Genomic DNA, 24,970 nt, shown 5'->3' with positions numbered 1-24,970 from the left:
ACTCTTACTGGCTACGAGCTAAGAGGACGGTCCTTGCTGCTTCACTGAGATCATGTGCCACCTGACTTTTTTTTTTTTTTGAAATGTTTATTCATTTTTGAGAGAGACAGAACACAAGTGGGGGAGGGGCAGAGAGAGACTGAGACACAGAATTTGAAGCAGGCTTCAGGCTCTGGGCTGTCAGCACAGAGCCCAATGCGGGGCTCAAACCCACGAACCGCCAGATCATGACCTGAGCCGAAGTCGGACACTTAACCTACCGAGCCACCCAGGTGCCCCACCACCTGACTTTTAAAACCGCTCCAGATTATCTCAGGAGCCTGCAGGTTCCATCCACACTGGCGGAAAGGTGCTGCGCTATCCAGGCCACGATCTACTTTCTGGGGTCCTTGTCAGGAAGGGGGTGCCTGGGCTCTCTAACCGGGGTGTGTTCGTTAGGCCAAACCACTTTGCAGGATGAGCCATGTGGCCCCCTTACTCCGTGGTGACCCTTTTGTCTCCGGACATGGGCTGCAGGTGGACATAAACCAGGAAACAGACAGGTTCCTGCTCCCCTGTCTAGTCTCCCCACTCCGGCTGGGAGGCTGGTCTCGAGGTTTCCCCATCAGTGGTGAAATAAATAACAGGACCTCTTTCCTTCGGCCTGTGGAGCTCCGTGAATGATTAACCTTGATTAAACAGAAAGGGATGGGAAGTGAGAGCCGTGTGACCGCGGACATTTCTGGGCTCTGGCTCTGTTCTGTTTTGCTTCCACTGCCCTCATTTTGACAACAATCTGCAAAGTAGGGATATTATGTGTCCCCATTTGTCAGGTGAAGCGACTGAGGCCTCGACAGGTTAATTAAAGTCACGTTGCCCGCGAGTGACAGAGGCCAGCTGGATGAAGATTTTTTTTTTTTAATTGTATTTAAATCCAAGTTAGTTAACATATAGGGTAAAGATGGTTTCAGGAGTAGAATTTAGTGATTCATCACTTGCATTTAACACCCAGTGCCCATCCTAACAAGTGCCCTCTTTAATGCCCATCCCCCATCTAGCCCATTCCCCACCCCCTACGCCCCAGCAACCCTCAGTTTGTTCTCTGTATTTCAGAGTTTCTTATGGTTTGCCTCTAGATTAAAAATTTTTTTAAGTGCCTGCTGTGAACCCAGCACCAGGATGTCTTTAATTGAGCATGTGAGATATAATTTGGTCCTTTCTGATGCTGGGCTGTGTAGGTCTTGTTATTCCCATTTTACAGGTGGGCATCCTGAGGCTGAGACTGAGAATCCTGTCCAAAGAGAGCTAGTGAGAGGTGAACCAGCTCCGCCCAGTTCCAAAGTCTAGCTAGCTCCCTTGGATGTCCCCGCGGCCCTGAGTTTCCAGGACCCCAGCACTTACATGACCCGGGGAGGGGGGTGGGGGGGCCAAGCTGTTAGAGGTACCCTTTCCAAACAGAGGAAACTGCCTGGTGGTTCTCAACTTCGTCAGCAACCACTCCCAGGTGGGGAGAAAGTAAATAGATCTGGGTGGAGATGTTCTTGAAGACTCTGCTTTTCATCTTTGAGCGAGCCAGCTGACAGCTTGCTTTGAAAGGCTGGCAGCGTGCCCTTGATCAGTTAACCAGATACTCCTGTTTATGTTACCAGAACAGCGGGCATCTGAGATCACTTCCGGGCAGCTCTTCGCCTAGAAACACCAACCAGTGCCCACGCCCTGGCGGCACTGGCAGCGTGTGGGGACCAGAGGGTCTCCAGGGTGGCCCGAGGGAGAGAAGGTACCCTGGCTGTGCCGGCAGCTACTGCAGAGAACTGAGCCCTGTGCACGCGTGCTGGCCTGGCCCTTTCAGGGGGGCCCTGGCCTGACGCTCTCCCACTGCGGCCAGCGGCGGCAGAGGAGGGGTGGACCCTGGCTGGCATCTGGGCAACCGCGGGGCAGGGGGGTGGGGGTCTCGGGGTTGAAGACCTGACGTTTTACTTAGAGCCTAGATCAGGTTCCTGGTTGTTCTACTGCAGGGAGGGGGATGGAGAAGGAGAAGCCATGTTCCGTCTTTAAGATGCTTAGATCCTAGATGGGGGGTTTTCTGGGGCCACTTGGCCAGGGGCGTTTTGCCCTTCCTCTTCCTCCGCAGTTAACGGGTACTGACTATCGGGGTGGATGGTTTATCCTCGTCTTCGCCCCTGACGATGACTTTCTTGGTTATAGTGGACCCTGATGAAGCACTTGAAAGTTTTTCACATCCCTTTCTCTATGTAATATTTGATTGTCTTGCTCATTCTTTTAAGTAGATGGGATACTTTTTTCCTTTTTTTAATCTTTTTTATTGTTCTTTTTTATTTTGGAAATTTCTGTGTTTCCCTCCCCCCGACCCCCCGATAATACATGAGCACTGATCCCTCTCCCCGACAAAAAAAAAAAAAAATTCCCAGAGAAATGGGAAGTTCCCTATATCCTACCCCAGAGGTCTGACTTAGATAAATGTACATGTTTTCAGGCAGACTTTTTTTTTTAATTTTATTTTTTTTTTTAACATTTATTTATTTTTGAGACAGAGAGACACACAGAGCATGAACGGGGGAGGGTCAGAGAGAGGGAGGGAGACACAGAATCCAAAATAGGCTCCAGGCTCCGAGCTGTCAGCACAGAGCCCGACGCAGGGCTCGAACTCTCGGACTGAGAGATCATGACCTGAGCCGAAGTCGGCCGCTTAACTGACTGAGCCACCCAGGCGCCCCACAGGCAGACTTTTAAAAAAATTTTTTTTTTTTTTTTTTTTTAGCATTTATTTATTTTTGAGAGACAGAGAGAGATAGAGCATGAGCAGGGGAGGGGCAGAGAGAGAGGGAGACACAGAATCCGAAGCAGGCTCCAGGCCCTGAGCTGTCAGCACGGAGCCTGACGCGGGGCTGGAACTCACGAACTGTTAAGATCATGACCTGAATTGAAGTCAGATGCTCAACCGGCTGAGCCACCCAGGTGCCACCTCCCCTAGGCACACTTTTCTAATATTTGCAGAGCTCTTTTTTTTTTTTTTTAAATAAGTAATGACTGTGTATGGTATAAAATTCAAAAGAAACAAAAGGGTGTTCTTTGAAAAGCAAATGTCCTTCCCTCCTCATCCAGGAGGCCCCAGATCCCTTCCCTGGAGGGAGCCACTGTTGCAGGTCCTTGTGTGTCCTTCCAGGGATACTCTGGCATAAAGCCTTTGTGGATGATCCTGTAAACTACTGACAGTGTCTGCTTGTGAGGGTAGGAGCTCGCGGTCTTGAGACTGAAACACTGATCATACTTTGAGTCCTTTGAGATGAGACTATCCCTATGGAATTTATTGGCCTCTTTTGATAAGCAGTGGAGCCCGCCCATCAGAATCAGCCCTACACAGGAACAAAAGATTGTCCCTGGTGCTCTATTTGGCTGTGCTGTCTTTTATTGTTTAATTGAAGTCTAGTTGACACACAGCATTCCATTAGTTTCAGGTGTCAAATAGAGATTCTTGATAATTCTATACGTTATGCTGTCTATATATCACAGTGTAGCTCCCATTTGTGCTGCTTTTATTTTTTTTATTTTTATTTTTAAATTAAAAAAAATTTTTTTAACGTTTATTTATTTTTGAGACAGAGAGAGACAGAGCATGAACGGGGGAGGGTCAGAGAGAGAGGGAGACACAGAATCTGAAACAGGCTCCAGGCTCTGAGCTGTCAGCACAGAGCCCGACGTGGGGCTCGAACTCACAGACTGCGAGATCATGACCTGATCTGAAGTCAGACGCTTAACCGACTGAGCCACCCAGGTGCCCCTATTTTTATTTTTAATTTTTAAAAATGTTTATATATATATATATAGAGAGAGAGAGAGAGAGAGAGAGAGAGAACAAGAGACAGAGCACAAGCTGGGGAGGGACAGAGAGAGAGAGAGACAGAGACAGAGACAGAATCCAAAACAGGCTCCAGGCTCTGAGCTGTCAGCACAGAGCCCGACGCAGGGCTCGAACTCACAAGCCGTGAGATCATGACCCGAGCTGAAGTCGGACGCTTAACTGACCGAGCCACCCAGGTGTCCCTGTGCTTCTGTCTTTTAATGAGTCATGTTATGCTGGGGAAAGTTGCTGGATTCCAGCCTGCAAGGTGTGAGGGACTTATTGGGGGTCACGTAAAGGGGTGGAGGTGACTTATCCGGGATGGCACGCACACCTGGCTGACCAGGTTTCCTGACCCCTGTCCTCTGAACAATAGCTCCCCCAGAATGATCCCAGGAGAGCAGGAGGATGTGCCTGGGAGAGGCGTGGTCAGCACGTGAGCCTGGGCCCTGGTGGCTCAGTGAGGCGGCGCTGCTCTCCCCCACCGCCGCCACGCCAGCCTTATTTGGCTGCAGGTGGGTTATCTTGTTTACTCTGTTGCGCCACCAGTAGAAAAGGCACCTTTGTCAACGGAGGCTTCTCTGGTGAGGTCAGCCAAGAGTGGACGGCCTGGATTGTGCACAGAGGTGAGTAAACATCAGAAAGGAAAGTGCTAGCAGGGGGAAGCAGATCGTTAACAACCAGCGACGTTTGCGGACGCCTGGACAAGGGAAGCAGACAAAGTCACGGACATTAGTTACTGGAGTGCCAGCACTGTGCACGTTCGGATGTGTTTTGTTTCAGGTGCTTTTCCTGCTTGTGTGATCCCTCACGTAGTTTCAAACCCGCAGCACACACAGTTCTGTATCCCGCTTTTTGTTAATTATATCTAAGGTTGTTTTTTTTTTTTTTTCCCCATAATAGTCTATGATTTCAGAACCCCTCATTTTGGCTGTATAGTGTTCCACTGAGTGGATGAATCATAATGTACTTTACTGATACTTTATTAATATAATTTGGGGCCATTTCTGATCTCTTCCTCTCCAGTAATGCTGGCAAAAACATTTTCACACGCGTGGTCTTTTCTGTCTTCAGCGTCATTTGCCCAGAATAGTGCCCCCGCCCTGGGCATGAGCCCATTGTAGTTCTTTCCCCGGGGGTTGTACCCAGTCGGCCCACTGTAACGTGTTGAGGCCTCGTCACTGTACCCGCCCTGCGGTGGGAATTAGCAGAAACTGATTTTTGCAAATGTAGTAAATGAACATTGGTTCCTTTGTTTCAGTTCACAAAGTGTGGCGGTGTGCGTGGCACATCTAATTGTCATCCCTAGTGACAGGGATCAGTCCTTGATCAGGCCCAGATGAGGGGAGCCCCTGCTACCTCTGACAGGAAGTCCCGTCAGCCTCTACTGCCAGATCCCTAGATGGCTGGTGTCAGCTGTGGTGTGAGAAGGGGACTGTGCTAATAAGCACTGCTGTGTTCTTATGGTCAACACACTGGATGTTCCTGCGTGTGCTGCTTCTTTTGTTAGGAGACTTACAGAGATTTCATGTTTTCCCACTGTGGAGCCAGGGTCCCTGAGTCTTTTCTTTTTCTTTTTTTTTTTTATCAAAAAAAATTTTTTTAATGTTTATTTTTGAGAAAGAGAGACAGAGCACCAGCAGGGGAGGAGCAGAGAGAGAGGGAGACACAGAATCCGAAGCAGACTCAAGGCTCTGAGCTGTCAGTACAGAGCCCAATGCGGGGCTCAAACCTATGGACCGCAAGATCATGACCTGAGCTGACGTCGGACGTTTCACTGACTGAGCCACCCAGGTGCCCCCCACTGCCTTTTAAAAAAACATTTTATTTTTAAGTAATCTCTACATCCAACATGGGTCTTGAACTCACAACCCCAAGGTCAAGAGTCGCATGCTCTATCGACTAAGCCAGCCAGATGCCGTGGGACCCTATGAGTCTGAATTCAGGCTTATCCTGGTGACAGCTTTTTGGGGGCTTGTGGGATGTCTTATTTTTAAACGGTATGAGCATTTAAAAACTAGGGGATTCATATAAAAGGGCCGGATTTCTAGCCCCCCTTCATTGGAGAGCTGGCAGCCGAGGCCCATGTTCCCATATGAAATGGGGCAGAGGCTGCTCCTGTCCCCTCGTCACCCCCACTCTCATACTGAAGCTGGGTTCCAGTTGTCACCTGCCGTCTTGTACCCTGGCGACCTCTGTGCCCGTGTTGCTGTCCCCAAGAGGGCCAGTGTTTTAAGAAAGATGCGTGAGCATACGTGGCGGTGAGGGCTAGCCAGTCTTACCTTTCTTACATTTGCCCCTTTTGCTCATGCATTCAACCTCCTTGAGCCTTAGTTTCCTCATCTGTAAAATGGCAAAGAATAACAGCACCTGCTTCGCAGTGTTGCCGTGAAGATACAGGATTTAAAGGGGGTATAATACCCAGAAGTAAGTGCTTAGGCGACGTTAGCTGCTAATCTTATTATTTAGGGCGTATGTTTGTCTCCTGTAGGTTCTCAGCTAGGGGTGAGTTTTGGTTGTCACAACTTGACATGGGGAGCTGTTGCTGGAGTCTCACAGGAGGGGCTGGGGATGTTGCTGAACATCCTGTGATGCATAGAACAGGTCCCCCACCCCTACCAAAGAAGTCACCAGCCCCAAATGTCAATAGTACGGAGGCTGAGAAGCCCTGTTTAGACATTTAAGTGTGACTCTTGGTAACTGAGCTCCTTAAACATATCTCTAAGGGAACAAGGACTGCCTTGGTCTGTCAAAGAATCAGAATTATAAGGGACCTTACTTAGTACGGCCCCCAGGGGTGCTTGGATCCTTTCCTAGCACCCTCACCAAGCACATACCTTTGGCAGATAGCACACTGTACATCCAACATTAGGTCTGTTTATTACATTGAACTCCAGCCTTCCCGGAAGCTTCCTGTCCTCCACCTAGTAACGGTGGCCACCATTCATTGAACCTGATGTGGGCATGGTTGTACTTAGCAGTTGCCATGTGTTGCTATATTGATCCTCACCATCCTTCAAGGTGGGTTCTCTTCTTATACCCATTTTACAGATGTGGAGGTTGAGGGTGGGAGAAGTGACGTCCCTTGTTCAGGATCACTCAGGGGCAGAGCTGGGACTAGATGCAGGTCAGGCTTGCTCTTTGCTTCTGCCTTGTCCCGCCTGGGGCTGCACCCAGCAAGCTGATTTGCTCATCCACAGGAAGATCTTTCAGCTATTTGGGGTGGCCTCTGAGCCCTCTCTTCTGTCCTCCTGGTCAAAGAGCCCCAGTTCCCAGAGTTCCCTGCAAAGACGTGTTTCTGATTCGCTCACCATCCAGAACGCCCTCCCATGTCTTGGTGGTCACCTGCCTGTGTTGTGGCTCTGCTCCCCTCACCCCTCTCCACCACGCTGCCCCCGGCCCCCGGAGAGGCTGCCCACCCCACGCCAGCTCTGTTGACGTTTCATCAGCTCAGACTCTGTGCCAGTGCTGACCAGAGTCATCCAGATCCTGTCTAGTTGGTATTTTCACTTCGTAGTGACCCATTTTCAGTGATACTCCACAAGATTCAGCCCACCTGTACCTGAATCTGAAATCTACGATGTCCTGGTGGAACAGAAAGTGTGTGGGGTGGGGAGTCAGGAGGCTGGCTGGTTTGTGAACACACCCAACTTTGTGGCCTGGGAAAAGCCACTCGCCTTCTCTGGTCGTGTGTCCTCCATTGTGAAGTGAGGCTTTGACTTGGGTGATGTTAGCGTCTTTCCCGGCTCTAACATTCTTTGGTGAAATATGTTGGGCAGCAGGAGCTTGCAATAACTCTAATTAGTGTGGTAGCAGTCACGATAGGTAATTATTAAGCAGTCCCTCTCTTCCAGGCTCTTTTCAATGTTTTGAACAGATCGTCTTACTGGCCCCTCCAACCCCATGCTCTTATTACCCCCATCATATTACCCCCCATTCTACAGATGAGTGCCTTGAGGCAGAGCCCTGTTGTGTCACTGGCCCAAGGTGCCCACCTGACCAGAAGTGGTTGCATTGTCTTCTTTAGAATGAACCCTTCCAGGCTCTTAGATGCTCACTCTGTAGAGTGACCTTCCTGTGCTTCAGCATCTCGTGTTTTGCACTCCCTTCTTCCACCAAGATCAAGGCTATGAACGCCGCTGGACTTTAAAGGTTCAGCCTCTGAGTCATGCCTATGGGGTAATCCAGATGGGATACGGGTAGATAATTCAAGGTCAGTGAGAGGTTGAACAGGGTCCAGGTTCTCCGCTAGCCCCCCTCTCTCTGTCCAGCGCCCTCAGAACTTGCCGCAGGGCTGGAGGAGGGTGAAATGGGAAAGGGAACCTGCGAGCACTTCCAGCATGGCGCCCCAAGCATGTTTCCCGAGCCCATTTCTGCAACTGCGTGCATCCACAGAAAGCCCACTGGTTCCCTCTATCTCTTTAGGCTGTGAGCCAAAGATGGACCCAGTGATGATGCAGTTGGAGCAAGGGGAAGGTCCAATGGGGCCTGGCCTGGCAGGGACTAAGGCAATAAAATGGCCCTCTGCCCTCCGTTTGAATGAGACTGGACCATAGCCCTGCTGGGATAGCACTGCTCCCCGCACTGGGGGTCAAGGGGCCCTGGGTCTCTAGCCATGGACGTCCATTGTGGCTGCTGGTTTTTCCTCCTTGCTGGACCCCTGGGGCACTGCTAAGGGGCAGGTGTCCTCCTCGGTCATAATGTTGGAGCTTGAGCATCAAGACCAAGGTCTGTTCGTGCGTCTTCACCAGCAATTGAGACCCCTCCACCCTTCGTGTTTCTTGTGGAAATTACTTGAGCTCTGGGCCTGGAAACCACAGTTTAATAAATCCTTTACTAAGGAGCTCCTGAAATGCTGCCCTGGCCAGGGAAGCGTGAATCTTCAGTGTCTCAGACACAACAGGTGGGGCCATATGCTGGAGGAAAGAATATCACTGCGCGGTGTGCCTGGATGCCCACGTTGCTGGTGCTGTACTTCCCCCCCCCCCCGCGCTCCCCCCCACACGCTCTTTACCCTATTAGTCTCTCCTCTGTTGAGGAGTCACAAGGCCACTGTCAAAGTCACATGCTTTCTGCACCCCACACAATGGTAGTCCTTTCCCGTAACACATCCGCGTTCTCAGACACACTAAGTGTCTTCTTGGGAACCCAGGGCCGCACTTTTGGGGTGGGCCCCAGGCAGAGTTTGGTGGGAAGGCTGCAGGCTGGGGACACAGAGTGATGGGTCCACTGGGAGGTTTCAGGGGAGCTACCCTTTCTCCTCCTTTACCATGGATTGTGCACTTTTCTAAGTGACAGGCACTTTCTAAGTGTTTTCTAGTGAATCCTCCTGACTTAAAGCATGCCGTCACTGTCTCTCTTTTACTGTTCAGGAAACTAAAGTTTAGGGAGGGTAGTCTGAAGGTCACGCAGCTTGAAGAGAGTAGATCTAAGCACTGAATCCAGATCTGGTATATCTCGAAGGCACGTTCTCGGTCACCAAGTTACCTCCGCCATTTCCTATGTAAGCCTGAGTTGCGTGATGGGTGCTGCTTGTTGGTGGAACTGTCTTATTTGGGAGGTGCTCAGACGCCCCTTCAAGGCATCATCAGTGGGGCCCGGGATGCAAGACTGAGGGTTTTAGCGAAGCGCAGTCCCAGAGGCCTCAGAAGCAGGGTTTTGTGTGGGAGACGTGAGCAAACACAGGTGCATTTCTGTCTCCCAGGGCTCTGAGCCTGGCTTCCCCAGGAAATGGGGCTGGCTGCTTTCAACAGCATTTTCCTCTTGCAAAAGCAGTGTCTTTTTTCAAAACCAGCCTCTTCCTCTCATCCCCAACCCCTCTCCACAACTGGGTGGTAAACAGTGAGATTTCACAGGCCCCAGCTGTGCTGGTGATTCCCGCCAGGACTCTGGCCGCATTAGGACTGAAACTGTCCCCTGCTTGGGGGGGGGGGGGGGAGGGGTGTGGATCCACTTACCCTCTGGTCTGTAGAAAACTCCAGGCAGTGGCAGAGTGTGGGCCTGGAAGGGAGATGAGAACAAGGCGCTGTGGAAATCCAAGATGGTGGTAAATGAAGAAAGACTCCCCCCACCGCTAACTACACAGTGTGGTGACATCCAGGCAGTAGTATATGGACAGGTGCAGCTGGGGGAGAATACGGAACCACAAAATAAATTATCTTCAAGATAAAAAATTTCTCTAACACTCTAATATTTTTTACAACGACCAAAATAGTCTTAACAAAATGAAGATAAAGGCTAAGTGCCCTCTCTTTTCCTGCCAGGTTGTAGCACCAACACAAAGGAAGGGCACCCAGTAAATATTCCTTCTTGCCCTTTCCTCTGAGCTGTCGTCTCACACTTCCGGAGGGTCCCTGAGGGCACTGTGTGGCCCCCTGCTCTGATACCATCCGGCGTCACCCACAGGCGCAGTGGGATCATCTAGGCCCCCTCACTTCACATCAGCTTCTCACTGGCTCCTTCCCCAGTTGCCCAGTTTTCCACTGGAATGTCCGCTGCACAGGGCAGGGGTTTTTGCTCTTTCGGTCACTGCTGTGTCCCTGACTCTGTGCCTGGGACTCTGGGGAGAGCAGCGAGTCCACACCTTCAGGAGCTCCCATTCTGGCAGGTGGCCAGGCAAGGAACATGCAGTGGGATATGGGCAAGGATGGAGCGGGTGTGGGGTGCTTTGGGCTCTGTGCCCCAACCCAGATGTGGCAGTTGCCTGTCAGGAAGGCTTCCCGGAGGAGGTGATATCTTAGCCTGATCTTGGGAGATGAGCATGAGCTAGCCAAGCGTGACCTAGAGGATATTCCAGGCTGAGGATTCGTCTACGCCCTCTGCCCACCCTTAGCCTTTGTGCCAACCTTCGCAAAGCTTTTGGAGAGCACATACGCGCCTCTTCTCTCTCACGGGAGCAGACTGGCCTACAGAGTGGAGGTGTGTTTGCAGGGACAGAGAAGTAGCCCATGTTGGTAAATTCCTAGTGAGGCATTGTTAACTGGGGGTGTCATAATACTGCCTCTTCTCCTCACCTACGTGAACGGTTATCCCTTCTTCCTGCTCACAGGCTCTGTAATTCTTCCTTATAAACCTAAGCAACCATTTCTTTTCCCCTGATGGTCACCGGTGTGGCGATCTTCCCTTCTGCCAGTTCATTGCCACTTAACTGTTCCTCCGAGGCAAGAGGAAGTGGTGGGGGAGGGGGGGTCATGAGTCTGGTGACCTTGCTGAGGAGGAGGGTAGTTCTGGGGCAGCTGCTGCTGCTGAGTAACACACTGCTCACTGTTGCAACTTCGCAGGGCAGGTGGGAAGAATGCTGACTGGCCCTGCTGTGGGGGGCTGGACGTTGGCTCTTGAGCCCCCATGTAGTTGAGTGCCGTTTGGTTGATGCATAGAAGTGTGGCGTTGCCAAAAGTGGATTGGATCTGAAGCAAGAGAGTTCCTCTCTCTGTTTCGGGTGGAATGTGGCAGCTGGGGAAAGACCCCTGCCCAGATTTTAGGCGGGCGTGGGAAATTGAAGCACGCGCTTTTTTTTTTTTCTCTGCTTGTTGAGTCACCCTGTTCCTTGTTTGAGCCACAAGGTGGTGCTGTTGGCACAGGACTGCTTGGTTGCTACAGAAGAGGCTTCAGTGTTGCTGCTCTGTCCCCACCGGCTAGAAAATTACAATATAGACGGTCTTTCATTTTCTCTCCTTAGATTCCCTTCCTGGAATTCTTCCTCACACTCTTGCAGCTTGAGGTGGCTCCACATCCCTACCCCAAACATACACACACGCGGGCATCGGGATGCTCACCGTTTTCTCCTTTATCCTGATCCCGGGCCTCTGAACTCTGATCCCGACAAGACTTAACTAAGTCTTTCCCTTGTCCCTGCCAAGTGGACAAGGATTTAACGAACTGTTTTGCCCTAATTAATTAGTAAGGCTTAATATGTTACCTCTGGGGTAATCTGCCTTGTAACTGTGAAGATCGAAACTAAGCCTTATACCCCAAGAGGTAAGTTGCTGGCCCTTCTGCTGTGGACGGGGTGGTGTTTTTGGAAGAAGGTTGGTTGGGGAGGCGTTAAAGGACATGTTGCTTTGTCCATCCCACTGGTGTCAACACAGCAGCTAGAAAGGGCATGAGGCAGGTGGGTCCTGGGGACCCCCGGAGGCCCCTGTGAGGGCTTCAGAGACCATGGGACCTGTGGGGAGCCTGACCGCCTGCTCGTCTTTCCTTTGCCCAGACGTTCACGGCATGGTGCAACTCCCACCTTCGCAAGGCGGGGACGCAGATCGAGAACATCGAGGAGGACTTCCGGGACGGACTGAAGCTCATGCTGCTGCTGGAGGTCATCTCAGGTGAGGTGGGCCGCCCTGGCCGAGACGGGGTGCCGCCTGCTGGGCTCGGCCGCTTTGGGAGCATTGTCTGCCACCTGCTTCTGCTCTGCCTTTGGTCGTGGTGAGCTGTGGGTCTCTTGCAAGAAGTCAGGGGCGACCTGTGTGAATTAAGACGAGGAGACCGGGTTTGCTTCCGGCTCTGCCGCGGCCAGCCGTCCATGTGTCCTTGGACATGTCACTGCCTTTCTGCCTTAGCACCCTCATTTGCAAAACGAGGGAGTATGGAGGGTGGTCTCGGAGGTCCCTTCCCCCTCCAGAGTGCTTGGACTTTGGGGTCATTATGTAACCATCTCCAAACCTCAGCTCCACTAGAACCCATCTGCCTATATCCAGATGATCCCACTCGCTTATCTGGCCCCCCGTGTAGAATTTGGATGTCCAGAAATCTGGAGGGGCAGCTCCCTTTGAATGCACATTTCCACTTTCTTATGAGTACCTTTCCTCCACGATGCCTTAGGGGTCGGTGGTTCCAACATTCTCACCTTGGTTCATACACTGGGTAATCATAGCTACTCTCTTCACTTTACCTTCTACCTTGACCCTAGTGAGTCCCAGACCTGGTCCCAGTCCAGCCTTTTCTCTCAAACCCCATCTCCACCCACATGCCCCCCACGGTCCCCTCAGCGTGTCCCAAACTGTGCTGACCAGCCCTGGCCCCGGCAGACCTCTTTCCTCTCATCATCTCCATCTTGTCCTTCTGAACCTAATGTAGGAATCAAAGACCGCTCTTCCTCTGTCTCCAACTGGGCATTCAAGTTCTGTCCGTTCTGTTATCCTTTCTTTTTTTTTTTTTTTTTTTTTTAATGTTTATTCATTTTTGAGAGAGAAAGAGCGGGGCAGGGGCAGAGAGTGAGGAGAACAGAAGATCCAAAGTGGGCTCCGTGCTGACAGGAGCAAGCCCAGTGTGGGGCTCGAACTCACGAATCTTGAGATCATGACCTGAGCTGAAGTCGGACGGTCAGCTGAGCCACCCAGGCGCCCCTTTCTCTTATCCTTTTAACCTCTGCTACCGTGGTATCAGTGTGGCCCTGGGTCAGCTCTCACCTAGGTGGTCCACAGAGGCCTGCAACCCCCACCTGGCTCCTTCCCCGCCGCTGCAGTCCATCACCCACAGCGTAGCCAGAGGGACCATCTGACGGCCCAAATATGGTCTCCCTGTTCCCTGCTCAGAGCCCTTCAGTGCCTCTCCAGGGCTCGAAGCCTGCGGCCCGCATTCCTTAGCATAGCTTGAAGGATCCTTTGTGAGCTGGCACCTGTTTTGTTTTCAACTAACTTCCCAAAAAGGTATCAGACCTCAGACCCTCTGCCACCCCAAGAGACATGCAGTCCTCACCAATGACATGCTTTCTGGAAACCCTCTGGGCTTTTGCATAAGCTCCAACTGACTTTTCCCCCCCAGTACTTCTAAATAACCTCTTGCAGGTGAAATCTGTGCATTGGGGGTGGGGTGGGGAAGTGTGTGTGTGTGTGTGTGTGTGTGTGTGTGTGTGTGTGTGTGGTAAAATCTGCATAACATAAAATTTAGCATTTTGAACATTTTTAAAGTATTTATTTTGAGAGAGACAGAGACAGCATGAATGGGGGAGGGGTAGAGAGAATGGGAGAGAGAGAGGGGGAGAGAGAGAGAATCCCAAGCAGGCTCTGCACCATCAGCATGGAGCCTGACGCGGGTCTCGAACTCACGAAACTGTGAGATCATGACCTGAGCTGAAAGCTTAACCAGCTGAGCCACCCATGCCCCCAACATTTTGAACATCTTTAATTGTACCCAGAAGTAGTCAGTACGTTCCCAGTGTTGTGCTGCCATCCCCACCATCCATCTCTAGACTTTTCCATCATGCCATGCAGACTCCAAGCCCATTAAACACTAACGCCCCCATCCCTTCTCCCTCGAGCCCCTGGAAGCCCACCATTCTTTTAGTCTCGGTGTGTTTGCCTGTTCTCAGCACCTCATAACAGTGGAATCATACAGGACACGTGTCCTTTTGCGGCTGTCTTATTTCCGCGTGACGTCTTCTGCGCTCATCCGTGTTGTACCACGTGTCGGAATCTCCTTCTTTGGCAGGCTGATATCCCACTGTATGTACGTGCCACGTTTTGCTCATCCACTCATCTGATGGGACATTTGGACGGACGGCTTCCACCTTGTGGCTATCGTGAAAGATGCTGCTGTGAACATGAGTGGATGATGTCTGTTCGAGTCCCTGCTTTCAGTTCTTTGGGGGTGTAAACCTAGAAGTAGAAATGCTGGATCATATGGTAATTCTATGTTTAACTTTTTGTAGGAACTGCCATACTGTTTTCCTTTAACTGCCTTTTAGAGCATCCTTCCCTGCCTCCTCTTCCAGCATTTCTTCGTTTAAACAAACCTGGTGTTGTTCTTTTTCATTCTTTAAAACTCAGCTCGGGGTTTCCCTCCAGGAAGGCTTTCACCATGTGAGTGGCCGCCCTCCTTTGGGCTCCTGTCACACCCCATTAATTCCTCTACTGTGTTAGTTTCCCCGTGGCATGATCATTTTTGGCTCACTTGGTTTTTTTTCCCCCCTTCTACCCTGAGCTGTCTGGGGACAGGGATGGTCTCATCTCTGTGTCTCAAGTGCTTCAGATTGTACTCGGCATGTAGGTGATGCTTGGCAAATAGTGGGGTGACCGGATGCCCTGAACTGGGCTTTTCTGTGTAGCTGCCAGTGTGTCCCCACTGAACGGGACCGGCGTGTGTCCGTGAAGCGGGCTCGTCTCTTCCCATGGAGTGGGAGAAATGGAGTCACTGAGACGTTGCCTTTTCTTCCTTGAGTGTCTTGAGGTGGATAGAGTGACGGAAGGAAGGGGCTGCTGCCTGCAGAGGTTCTCTGAGAAGCGTCCCTGGACCACCCACACCAGAGTCCACAGGACTGCTTGTCAGCCTGCAGATTCCCGGAACACGCCCCAAACTTCCTAAATCAGAAACGTAGGAGGCAGGTGAAGGCTGGGTGTCTGAAGTTCGAGAACTGCTCGCCTGACCGCCTCCGCCGTCCTGTCCCAGCCGGTGTGCACAGCCGTCAGCTGGCTGGGGAGCCCGGGCTTGGTGGGACCTGACGGCTGGGTCTTTAGCAGGAGGGCCTTCGGGGCGGGGGGCGGGATGGGGTGCCGCTTCCATCCATCCTGTGGGAAGATGTGGCGTGTCATCCGCCCGGGAGGACGGCGGGGTACCTTGCTGGAGAGGCTGAGCAGCGGCCGCGAGTGGAAAGTCCTGATTTAATCACAAAAGCCCAGCTGTGCTTCCCTGGGAACTGCCTCATCCCATCTGTAGCAGGAAGTCTGTTCCCTAGAAGCTGGGGGGCCGGGAGGCCCCCTGCAGAAGCGCTGCTCTGACCTTGTGGCCGCCCAGCCCCTTGAACTCCCTCAGCCAGGCGGCTCACGTGCTTGGTGTGGCACAGAGGGGTGTGCAGCTGGCTGTGCTGGAGACCGTGGCAGGTGCAGGCGTACTGAGTCTGGGGCTCAGCCCTTTGGTGCCCCTGGCCTCTTAGAGACTTTACTGCTCTGTGCCCTTCCCCCGGTATGGGCGCGCGTGTTAGGCACATGAATTTTTCAAATAGTTTCGAGAAGGCCCCGAGTGCCTCTGTTCTGAGCCGAAAGTGCTCTTAGTGGGCTGTTGGGGGCACCATCCTTTCCCCACAGCTTCTGAGCCTGACACCTGAGTTGGAGGAGGGGGTGGAGTGAGGGTGGGGGGGTTGACTTGGAGCCAAGCCAACGATGTCCCTGCGGGAGGCAGCGGTTTCAAGTGAGAGAGGGAGGCTGTGGGCAGCTCCATTCAAACGCCAGGAACTTTTCCAGAATATTCGAGAGTGCCGACACACCTTCCCAGGCCGAACGTTCCCGACTAGAAGGGATTCAGGGCCTTTGCATGTGCTGTTCCTTTTCTGCCTTGAACATCACTCCCTGCTGTCCTGGCCTGGCTGCCCTCCCACTCACAGGCCTTCCCTGACTTCCCTAAGCCCTTTGTCCTCCTCCTGTGCTCCTCTGCATCCTTTTGTTAAGTATTTATCCTTCTTGGTGTTTGCTCATTTGCATATACTTGTGTGTTTCTCTGTTGAAGCTCCTCCTGGTCCGTAAGTGCACAAAGGCAGGAAACGGTTTCATTCACCCCTCTATTCCTAGCACCCAGCCAAGTCCCTGATTGGGGGGGGGGGTGCTTACTACAGATCTGCTGGGTGGAGGCAAGCAGTTCAGGTCTGAGAAGTGGCAGAAAGAGGCAGGGTCGGCTCTCTCTGTGGTTTCCTGCCAGCGTGGCCCTCGCTCGCAGCCAGGCGAGGGGGTCGTGAGAGCAGCAGCCCGGGTCCCGGGAAACAGCATCTCACCCTTCCTGCCCTCCCTCTCGGTCTGTATTCAGGGGAGCGCTTGGCCAAGCCGGAGAGAGGCAAAATGAGAGTGCACAAGATCTCCAACGTCAACAAGGCCCTGGATTTCATCGCCAGCAAGGGAGTCAAGCTCGTGTCCATTGGAGCCGAAGGTGAGTGAGGCCTGCTGGTGGGCTGGCTCCTCTCGGAGCCTGAGTTTCTGCTCTCTGCTCTCCTGGCCTTTTCTGCCCTGACTCCCCGGGTCCCGCATCGCTGGGGGCATTTGGAAGTGAGGCTGCCGGCACCTCTACCTGGTCGACCTGTGGATTCTGCATGTAACAAATACGCTTTCCATCCAGTCTCTGTGCCCCCCACCCCCGGGTCTGCCTCCTGGAAAGCCAAGGGCCAGCTCCCTGGTCCTCACCCCAGTGCCAGCCCCTCCTCCACACGCCCAGCCTAATCCTGGTGCCATGGGGTCCCGTGTGAGCGGAATGCTACTTCCCTCGCCCGAAGGCCTGCCTGCACTTTGCTGCCCGGGGTGGAGAATCCTATTGCCTGGAGAGTGTCAGACACGGACTGGGTTGGACAGCGAGGGCTGCCCCGAGGCTCCACAGAGTCCCGGGAAGACTGATGTCCAGAAGCCTTCCGGGACATTCTGGGACATTCCGAATAGCATTCTTCTGCCTGTTAGCTTCTTGACTCTTTTTTTTCTTCACTTGAGAAAAACAAAAAAAACAAACTTTAAAGCTCAGTATAAATTGTTATTAGCTTGTTCTTAATGGTTTAGAAGAGGCAGTGCAGTTTCTTGTGTGCACTGGGGCGGCTCTGAAGGATTTGGGGAGGGTGGAGGTGATTAGAATAGGACACCCTAACCAGGCCGTGTCAGGACTGTGTCCCAAGGACTCAGCCAGGACTCAGCGGGCACCTGCTGTGCAGCACCAGAAATCTAGAGATGGAAACAGTCTCCGTCCATTCATTCACGATTGAAGGTGTGTGCACGGCTGCGATCGCTGAGCACATATGCTGTGGAGGGGGTGTGTCAAAGCCCCGTATACCAGTGATCTCATTTAACCCTCACAGTGGCCCTCTCTGGTGGCCCCGGTTATCCTCACTTGATGAGAAGGAAACGGATGCCCTGGCGAGATGAAATAACTTACTTAAGGTCCCAAGGGCAGTAAATGGCAAAACCAGAACTCAGACCCGGTCTGCATGACCCCAGAGAGATGCCCCTGGAGAGCGGCCTTTTCTTAAAGAGGGTGGGGGACTTGCTCCAGTAAATCACAGGAGCAGATCTCTCTTCTGGTTGATGAATTTAAAGCCCCTGGCGCCCTTCTTTTCTAGAAATTGAGGGATTGAATATTGCTCCATCAAACACAAATGTTAGCACGGTGTTGGCAAAGTGTAGCCCGTGATGTCAAATGCGGCTGACACGGGTTTTTGTAAATACTGGAACTCAGCCACACCTGTCTGTTTGCATATTATCTGTGTCTGCTTTCCCACTACAATTGGCAGAATAGTTGCGACAGAGACCATATGGCCTGCAAAGCTGAAACTATTTCCTGTCAGGCCTTTTACAGAAAAATGTTGCCATCCCCTGCCTTACTGGGGACTCAAGCTAATGCTTGAGCGGTCATGGGTAGGGCCTCGTGTGGCCCGGCACACCTTCAGCTGTGGAGCAAAGACTGCATCTTCCACATCCGTGTGGCGCCGGCTCCTCACAGTGTGATGCACATAGTAGGTACTCAGTAAATGTTTGAAGGACTTGCACACGGCAGGGTACTTGGTTTTCTGAGTGGGGACGTATTCTCTGCTTTTTAACAAGAAGAAAAGAAAAGAGTAGGTTGGTCTGTTAGGGAGGAACAAAGACGTGGCAGAAAAAGTTTCAACCGAGCAGGGCTGGGAAACCAAAGAAAATGGCACTCAGCTGGTCTGGAGCAAGCACACATGTCCCCTGGGGCCGGGAAGTGAAGGATGGAGAAGGTGGGTCAGGGATGACCGTAGGGATGGGTGGGGATTGTGGAGAACTGGGAGAGCATGTCCTTCTAAGCGGGGCACCTGCCATGCATCTCTAATCGTTTGTTGCTCTCTGGGAATGTGGGTTCCAGCATCGCCACATCTTTCAGTGTTTTAAAAGAAGCCAGAAATCCAGATTTTTAGAAAGAAAAATTTAATAGCTATCTAACAACAACAAAAAAATGTTTTGTTTTTTTTTTAAACTCTGAAGTCCAAAGGGGAGGAGGGAATGGGCAGATGGGAGGGAACAGCACTTGGTTCTGACTCTTTTCCTGGTTGGACAGGATGCTTTGCATGGGATACCCCCTTTGACCTGAGGGCAGGCCTGTAGGGTGGGTATCACTGGCCACATTTTACAGTCAAGGCAACAGAAGCTTACAAACGTTGCTAGGGTTTTGAACCCAGGGGTTTGGGCTCCAGAGCTGAGGTCTGAACTTCTTCCTGTCACTCCGGACACCGTTGGAGTCCCATGCGGGGGCCAAGGATAGGACTGTCCCATCAGCGACCAAGTGGCGGGCCAGGTTGGCTGTGCTCCCCCCAGCAGGGGGTGAAGAGCAAAGACAGACACTGGCTCAAACTCCACCCAGCACCTCTGGGTCCCAGAAGTCTGTTAACCAAGCTGGCCACAGTTTCCAATTTTTTTCACATGGGCTCACTCCTCTAAAGATTTTTATTATTATTTTTTAAAATTTATTTATTTGAGAGAGAGCACACCCGAGCAGGGGAAGGGCAGAGAGAGGGAGAGAGAGAATTTCAAGTAGGCTCCATGCCATCAGCCATCTGGAACAAGATGCTGGGCTCGAACCTGTGAACCATGAGATCATGACCCAGGCTGGAAGTTGGACACTTAACTGACTGAGCCACCCAGGCGCCCCTCCTCTAAAGATTTTTAAAGGGTCCTTTAAAATGAGATCATCCTTACCTTCTCTCTGCCTGCAGGAGTCAGGGCTTCAGGCTGAGCCTTCCGCTTTGAAATCCTCTCTCCCGTTTCACGGTGAGCACTGAGATCATGCTGTGATGGCTGCCCTGCTGTGCCAGGACACTGGACGAGGCCACATGTGGGCTTTGTTTATTTTAATGAAATGAAGTTTACCGCTGTAGACTATATAACAAAACGCGGTGGAGCGGATCACCCGGGATGAGCTCTCCTGGGGGCTGGGCTGGGCTGGGGTGGGGGAGGTGTTGCTGGTTGCCCTGAGGAGCCATTCTGGGCCGAGGGGAGCAGGCCTGGCGTGGGCAAGACCTTTAAAGAACTATCATGTGGTGCAAGGACTAGACTCCGGCCAGGCCCTGAAGGGCAGAACCAGGCCCAGGAGCCCCCCTGGGCAGGCTGATTCTGCATGATGGGCAGAACCCACGGGAATGGAATGGGTGCTCTCCGGCAGGGGGGCATATGGCCCCTGTCCCTGAAGGTGTTCAGATGGAGGCCGAAGGCAGGGAACTTGCGTACATCCCGGAGGGATTAGGATAGGTCCTCACGGTTTCCTTTACCAGACTTGGTTTAGTGCCCAGACTTCATAGAGTTGAGGCTTGTCCTAGGTGAGTGGTTGGGATTTAAGCAGGTGAGAGGACCCGGAAGGATTTATGTTAAGATCTTTGGGCAGGGAAAGCTTGATGGCTTTGGGGGCCAAGAGCCTGGCGGTGCTCTTGATGATTTCTCACGTGTCCTCGGGGTGGAGGGGGTAGTGGGTGCAGTAACTAAAGCATCGGTCTGGGAGGTGGTGACATCCAGGTCTAGTTTCTGCCAGGTGGAACGTCTTCATTCTGCCCTCTGAATCGTGTGCAGGCAACCGCATCCCTGGAGTGGGGGCCGGGGGTAAATGCAGGATGCGAGCAGCTCCTTGGCTGGCCGTAGACCAGAAATTCAGAAACATGCCGCTTCTTCCCACACTCGTGGCACACATTGTAGTCTGTCATTGTGGTTTTGTCCACAGGGCCCAGTGGTGGCCTTGGGACCCTCCTTTTGGACCCAGCATGCGTGGTAGCCCCCTGCTGGTGAGATGGGGTGTCCCTGCTCCAAACATACAGATGCCTGGGAAAAGGGTTTGTTCTGGGGCTCCTCTGGGGAGGGCTGTTCTCTGGGGGTGGGACAGGGAGCCAGTGGGCCCTGAGGCTGGGGTGGTGCATGGGGTGTTAACACCCCCCCCCCTTTTTGCCTGTACTTGGCTCTCCTCTTTCCCGAAAGATCTGGTATGAGAATTCAGGGAGCAAAACTCCCTGGGGGTTTCTAGAGGAAGGAGGGAGAGAGGAGTAAGCAGGCAAAACCCAAGAAAGAAGGCACTCTGTCTCCCTGAGCTTGTCTCCCTTAGTGCTGGGAGGGTGCTGAGCTCCGGGCCAGCAGGAGGCACGGGTGTTTGGCCTTCACGGTTGGGGCAGAGGCGGGAACCCATGTAGCGGCCTCTCCTCCGATGGGAAGGTCACGTGGCCCTGTTACCACCGGAGCCTCTTCTAGGCTTTAAAAAAATGCCCCCTGTATTTGAAACACCGTCCCTGAAATTTCATACTTGCTTTTTCCACTTTCCATATTACAAAGATTTCTCCAAGTCATTAAAAAGTCATGAATGTAATATTTAGTGGCTGTGTTAATTGTTGAGCCCACCTGTGCTCTGTCCCAGACCTGGGTCCTGCCCCGGAGGAGCTTGAGTCCGGTTATGTTCTCCCAGCCCCAGGCCTGGGTGACCGCCACCCATTCACCCACACGTGTGTAGTGACCTCCAGTATTCATTCATTCATTCATTCACTCATTCATTCATTCAGCAAATGTTGATGGAGGGCTTTCTCTGTGCCAGGCACCATGCTGGGCTCTAAGCAGCGATGCAAAACAGAAAAATTGTTCCCCCCCTTGGAGCTTATGTTCTGGAAGGGGAACAGAGAAAATACACATATACATGCGTCAGAAGGGGAAAAACCAGGGAGTAAGGTGGGAGGTTTCTAGGAGAAGATGCAGTGGAGATGGGAGGGAGGTGAGGGACAAGTCACATGGGGGCCATGTGACTGGAGGAGATGGGGGGACCGTGAGGGCCTCACTGGTCACTGGCTTTGACTCCGAGTAAGGTGGGAAGCTATGGAGGTTCTGAGCATGGGGGTGCCAGGGGCTGGGGATTTACTCAGTCACACCTCGAACTTGGTATATTCTTGAAGTTTCCAACTTGGGGCCATGATAAATGACCCTACGACAAACTCCTTTATGCAGTAACCTTACTCTGCATTTCAGATCATTGGCTAGGGACAGATTCCTAAAGGTGGATTTCACCGTGAAAAAGTCGAACAACTTCAAGGTGCTTGATCCTGTTGCCAAATTATTTCCCAGAAAGTGTTTTTTTCAACCAGTTTATACTTCTAGCCGCAGTGTGGTAGCCTTGTTACCATCATGGTGTGTGTTCCTTGTTTTTTAACTTTGCTAATTTAGTAGCTGGGAAAATGTTATCTCTTTAATCACAGGGAGAAGGAACATGGTTATAAATTGGTTATATTTCATATTTTGTGAAGTATTTATTCATGTTTTTTGCCTATTGTGAATTTAGATTTTTTCCGTATCAATTTATATAAACTTTTATTTTTTTAATTAAAAAAATTTTAAATTTATTTGTAATGTTTTATTTATTTTTGAGATAGCGCAAGCAGGGGATGGGCAGAGAGAGAGGGAGACAGAGGCTCCAAAGTGGGCTCCGTGCTGTCGGCACAGAGCCCAATATGGGGCTCGAACTCACAAACCGGGAGATCATGACCTGACCCAAAGTTGGACGTTCAACCGACTGAGCCACCCAGGTGCTCTCCCTGTATAAACTCTTTAAACGTTACAGATACGAAACCATCGGAAGTCACTAGTGAAAAGGCATTTTTAAAAAACCAAATCTTTATGAACTGACTCCTGACTGATTAACTGCCTCTACTTCCCCCCAGCATGCTCTGCAAAGAGCTGGCTGGCTCTCTTACCTGTTAAAGAAGATGGTCGTATGCTGCTCAGTTGTCTGTTTCTAACCCAGGTCCTCCGACTCGGGTCTGTGTCCCGCGGGTATCTGGGGCTCTGGGAAGGGCATTTAAAGCCGTCGTTAGCAGGAAGGGTTACATCCTGTCCCCTGTCCAACGTGGACACTGTTCCTTCTAGACCCCACCCCCCATGCAGGCTCCACAGAGTTACCCCCCACCTCCCGCCCCCCGCCAGGAAGCAGCAACACTGCTCTGTACCTTCTTGGTCATGTGGCAACATGCAGTTTTGCCCTCACTTTGGAGGGGGTAAGATGTTAGAATCTTAGAATGTCATCTCCTTAATGGAATCTACTCTTGTTTAAGGGGTTTGTGGGAAGCAGACCCTAGTGGACACGGGCTCAGGATATCGGGAGTTCCTGGAACTTACTCCTTCTCATGGTTCTGGTAGGTTTGTCCTACAGTTAGCTTTTCAGGTTGGAAAAAAAAAAAATAGATATTCTTTGGATGCCAAACTCTTAGCTGAGAGTACCTTGCCATGGGGCCGGGTTACTGTCTCCTGGTCTGGAAGCAGGTGAGGGTTAGGGATCTATGTTTGCTGGGTTGATTACCTTCTGATGTGGACACTGGCTTTTTGGGTGTAGGTGGCTATTTTGAGAGCTGTGATCGCCCCGACTTCCCTGACTCACAGAATTGCCAGAACATTTGCAATGATTTAGAAACATCTCCTTTTTCTCTGTCAGGCTGGTGAAGACACCCCCTTCTTGCCTTCCCAAATGTACCCCATTGGAATTGATCACACCTGCCTTGTGCTCAGGGTCACCTCCAAATAGATTTCTCTCCTGTCACCTGTGGTAACTCGTTGTACTTTAAAAACCCATACCCACTTTTCCCTAGAAGTGGAGCTGTGTGGTCCTTGATTTACTACATGGTACACCCATGGATGTGGGCACTCCGGGAATTTTAACTCTGTCCCTGCCAAGAGCCATCCTAACATGTCCTGATGCCATTTCTGTAGAAATCGTGGATGGGAATGTGAAAATGACCCTGGGCATGATCTGGACCATCATCCTCCGCTTCGCCATCCAGGACATCTCTGTGGAAGGTGGGTCTTCTGCTCTGTTCCATTAGTCCCTGAGCCCCCTCCACTCCCCTGCCCTTGCCATCACATCTTCTTTCCTGGACTCAGCCTGGAGAACTCCCTGACCCCTGGCAATGGGGGCTTAATCATGGGCCACATCTTGGGCTTCTGACCCTTTGCTGTTATCTGCCCTCCCTCCTAGTCTGTAGAGAAATAAGAACTGATTGGGGTTCTGGTTTCCACTGGTATGTTGGTCCCTGGGGAATCCCCCTGACGCTAAGCCTGCCTGAGGTTGCTCTGGGGAACTGGAAACCCCACCTGGTTTGTGGGCTGTTAAATCCAAAAAGGGAGGGAGATAGCAGCGTGGAGGGAGTGTCTTGGGATTCTGAGTTGACCCCAGGTCCTCCACTTTGCTCCCACAGCACCCTCTGGTGGCCACTTCGCAGATCTTTAAGAGGCCACCATAGTTAGGAGCTGGGATCTCTGAACTTTTGGTTCCACACTCCAGCAGTTTCTGAGCTTTATATCTGATATGCGTGTATTCATTTTGTAATAAGTTATATTTGTGTATTGGAATTCATATTATGAAACCTATACCAAAACAAATTTCAAAAAGATGACACGGAGATAATATTTTTTAAATATTTTTTATTCATGGGGCGCCTGGCTGGCTCAGTCATTGGAACATGTGACTCTTATCCTGGGGTTGTGAGTTTGAGCCCCACATTGGGTGTAGAGATCACTAAAAAAATACACTTTAAAATTTATAATTTAAATTCATTTTATCAGCCAGGAATCTTTTTTTTTTTTAATCTTTATTTTTGAGAGAGAGATCACAAGCAGGGGAAGAGTAGAGAGGGAGGGAGAGAGAGAGAGAATCCCAAGAAGGCTCCACACTCACAGCACAGAGCCCATTGTGGGGCTCAAACCCACGAACTGTGAGATCATGACCTGAGCCAAGACCACAAGTTGGATGCTTAACCAACTGAGCCACCCAGGTGCCTCTATGGCCCAGGAATCTTATAAAGACTTTTATTCAAAGTAATTTTTTTAATGAGAATAATGCAGATTAAATTGTTTGCTTATAGAAATCTTGGTTTGACACATGATGATACAGCCATGTGAAGGTCTAAGTTTTATTTATAGATACTTGGTATTTAGGGCTGAAGTGGTTAAAAATGTGTCCACAATAGTCACTTTGAACATGGTTCTTTTTAGTAATGATGGATATAAATCCATTTTCAAGTTGCCTTCTTGATAAGTTTGATTTTTTTAAGTATTTATTTATTTTTGAGATAGAGACATAGCATGAGTAGGGGAGGGGCAGAGAGAGAGGAAGACACAGCATCTGAAGCAGGCTCTAGGCTCTGAGCTGTCAACAAAGACCCTGACGCGGGGCTCAAACTCATAAACCACGAGACCATGCATGACCTGA

At 51.3% G+C, this 24,970-nt stretch overlaps 1 protein-coding gene across 7 annotated transcripts in view; it reads left to right on the top strand.

Moving 5' to 3' along the window:
- ACTN1 (actinin alpha 1) overlaps nucleotides 1–24,970 on the top strand; it is a 95,190-nt gene that overhangs the window by 38,294 nt on the left and 31,926 nt on the right. For all 7 annotated transcript variants that reach the window (XM_003987768.5, XM_003987769.6, XM_003987767.6 and 4 more), the window contains exons 2-4: nucleotides 12,045–12,159; nucleotides 16,568–16,687; nucleotides 23,473–23,559. In XM_003987768.5, coding sequence (XP_003987817.1) covers nucleotides 12,045–12,159; nucleotides 16,568–16,687; nucleotides 23,473–23,559 — 322 coding nt within the window. The remainder of the gene's footprint in view (nucleotides 1–12,044; nucleotides 12,160–16,567; nucleotides 16,688–23,472; nucleotides 23,560–24,970) is intronic.

This window comes from Felis catus, chromosome B3 (genome assembly GCF_018350175.1).
Source record: "Felis catus isolate Fca126 chromosome B3, F.catus_Fca126_mat1.0, whole genome shotgun sequence".
NCBI classification, from domain to species: domain Eukaryota; kingdom Metazoa; phylum Chordata; class Mammalia; order Carnivora; family Felidae; genus Felis; species Felis catus.
The sequence above is the reverse complement of the archived record's forward strand: the minus strand, read 5'-3'. Positions and strand labels throughout refer to the sequence as shown.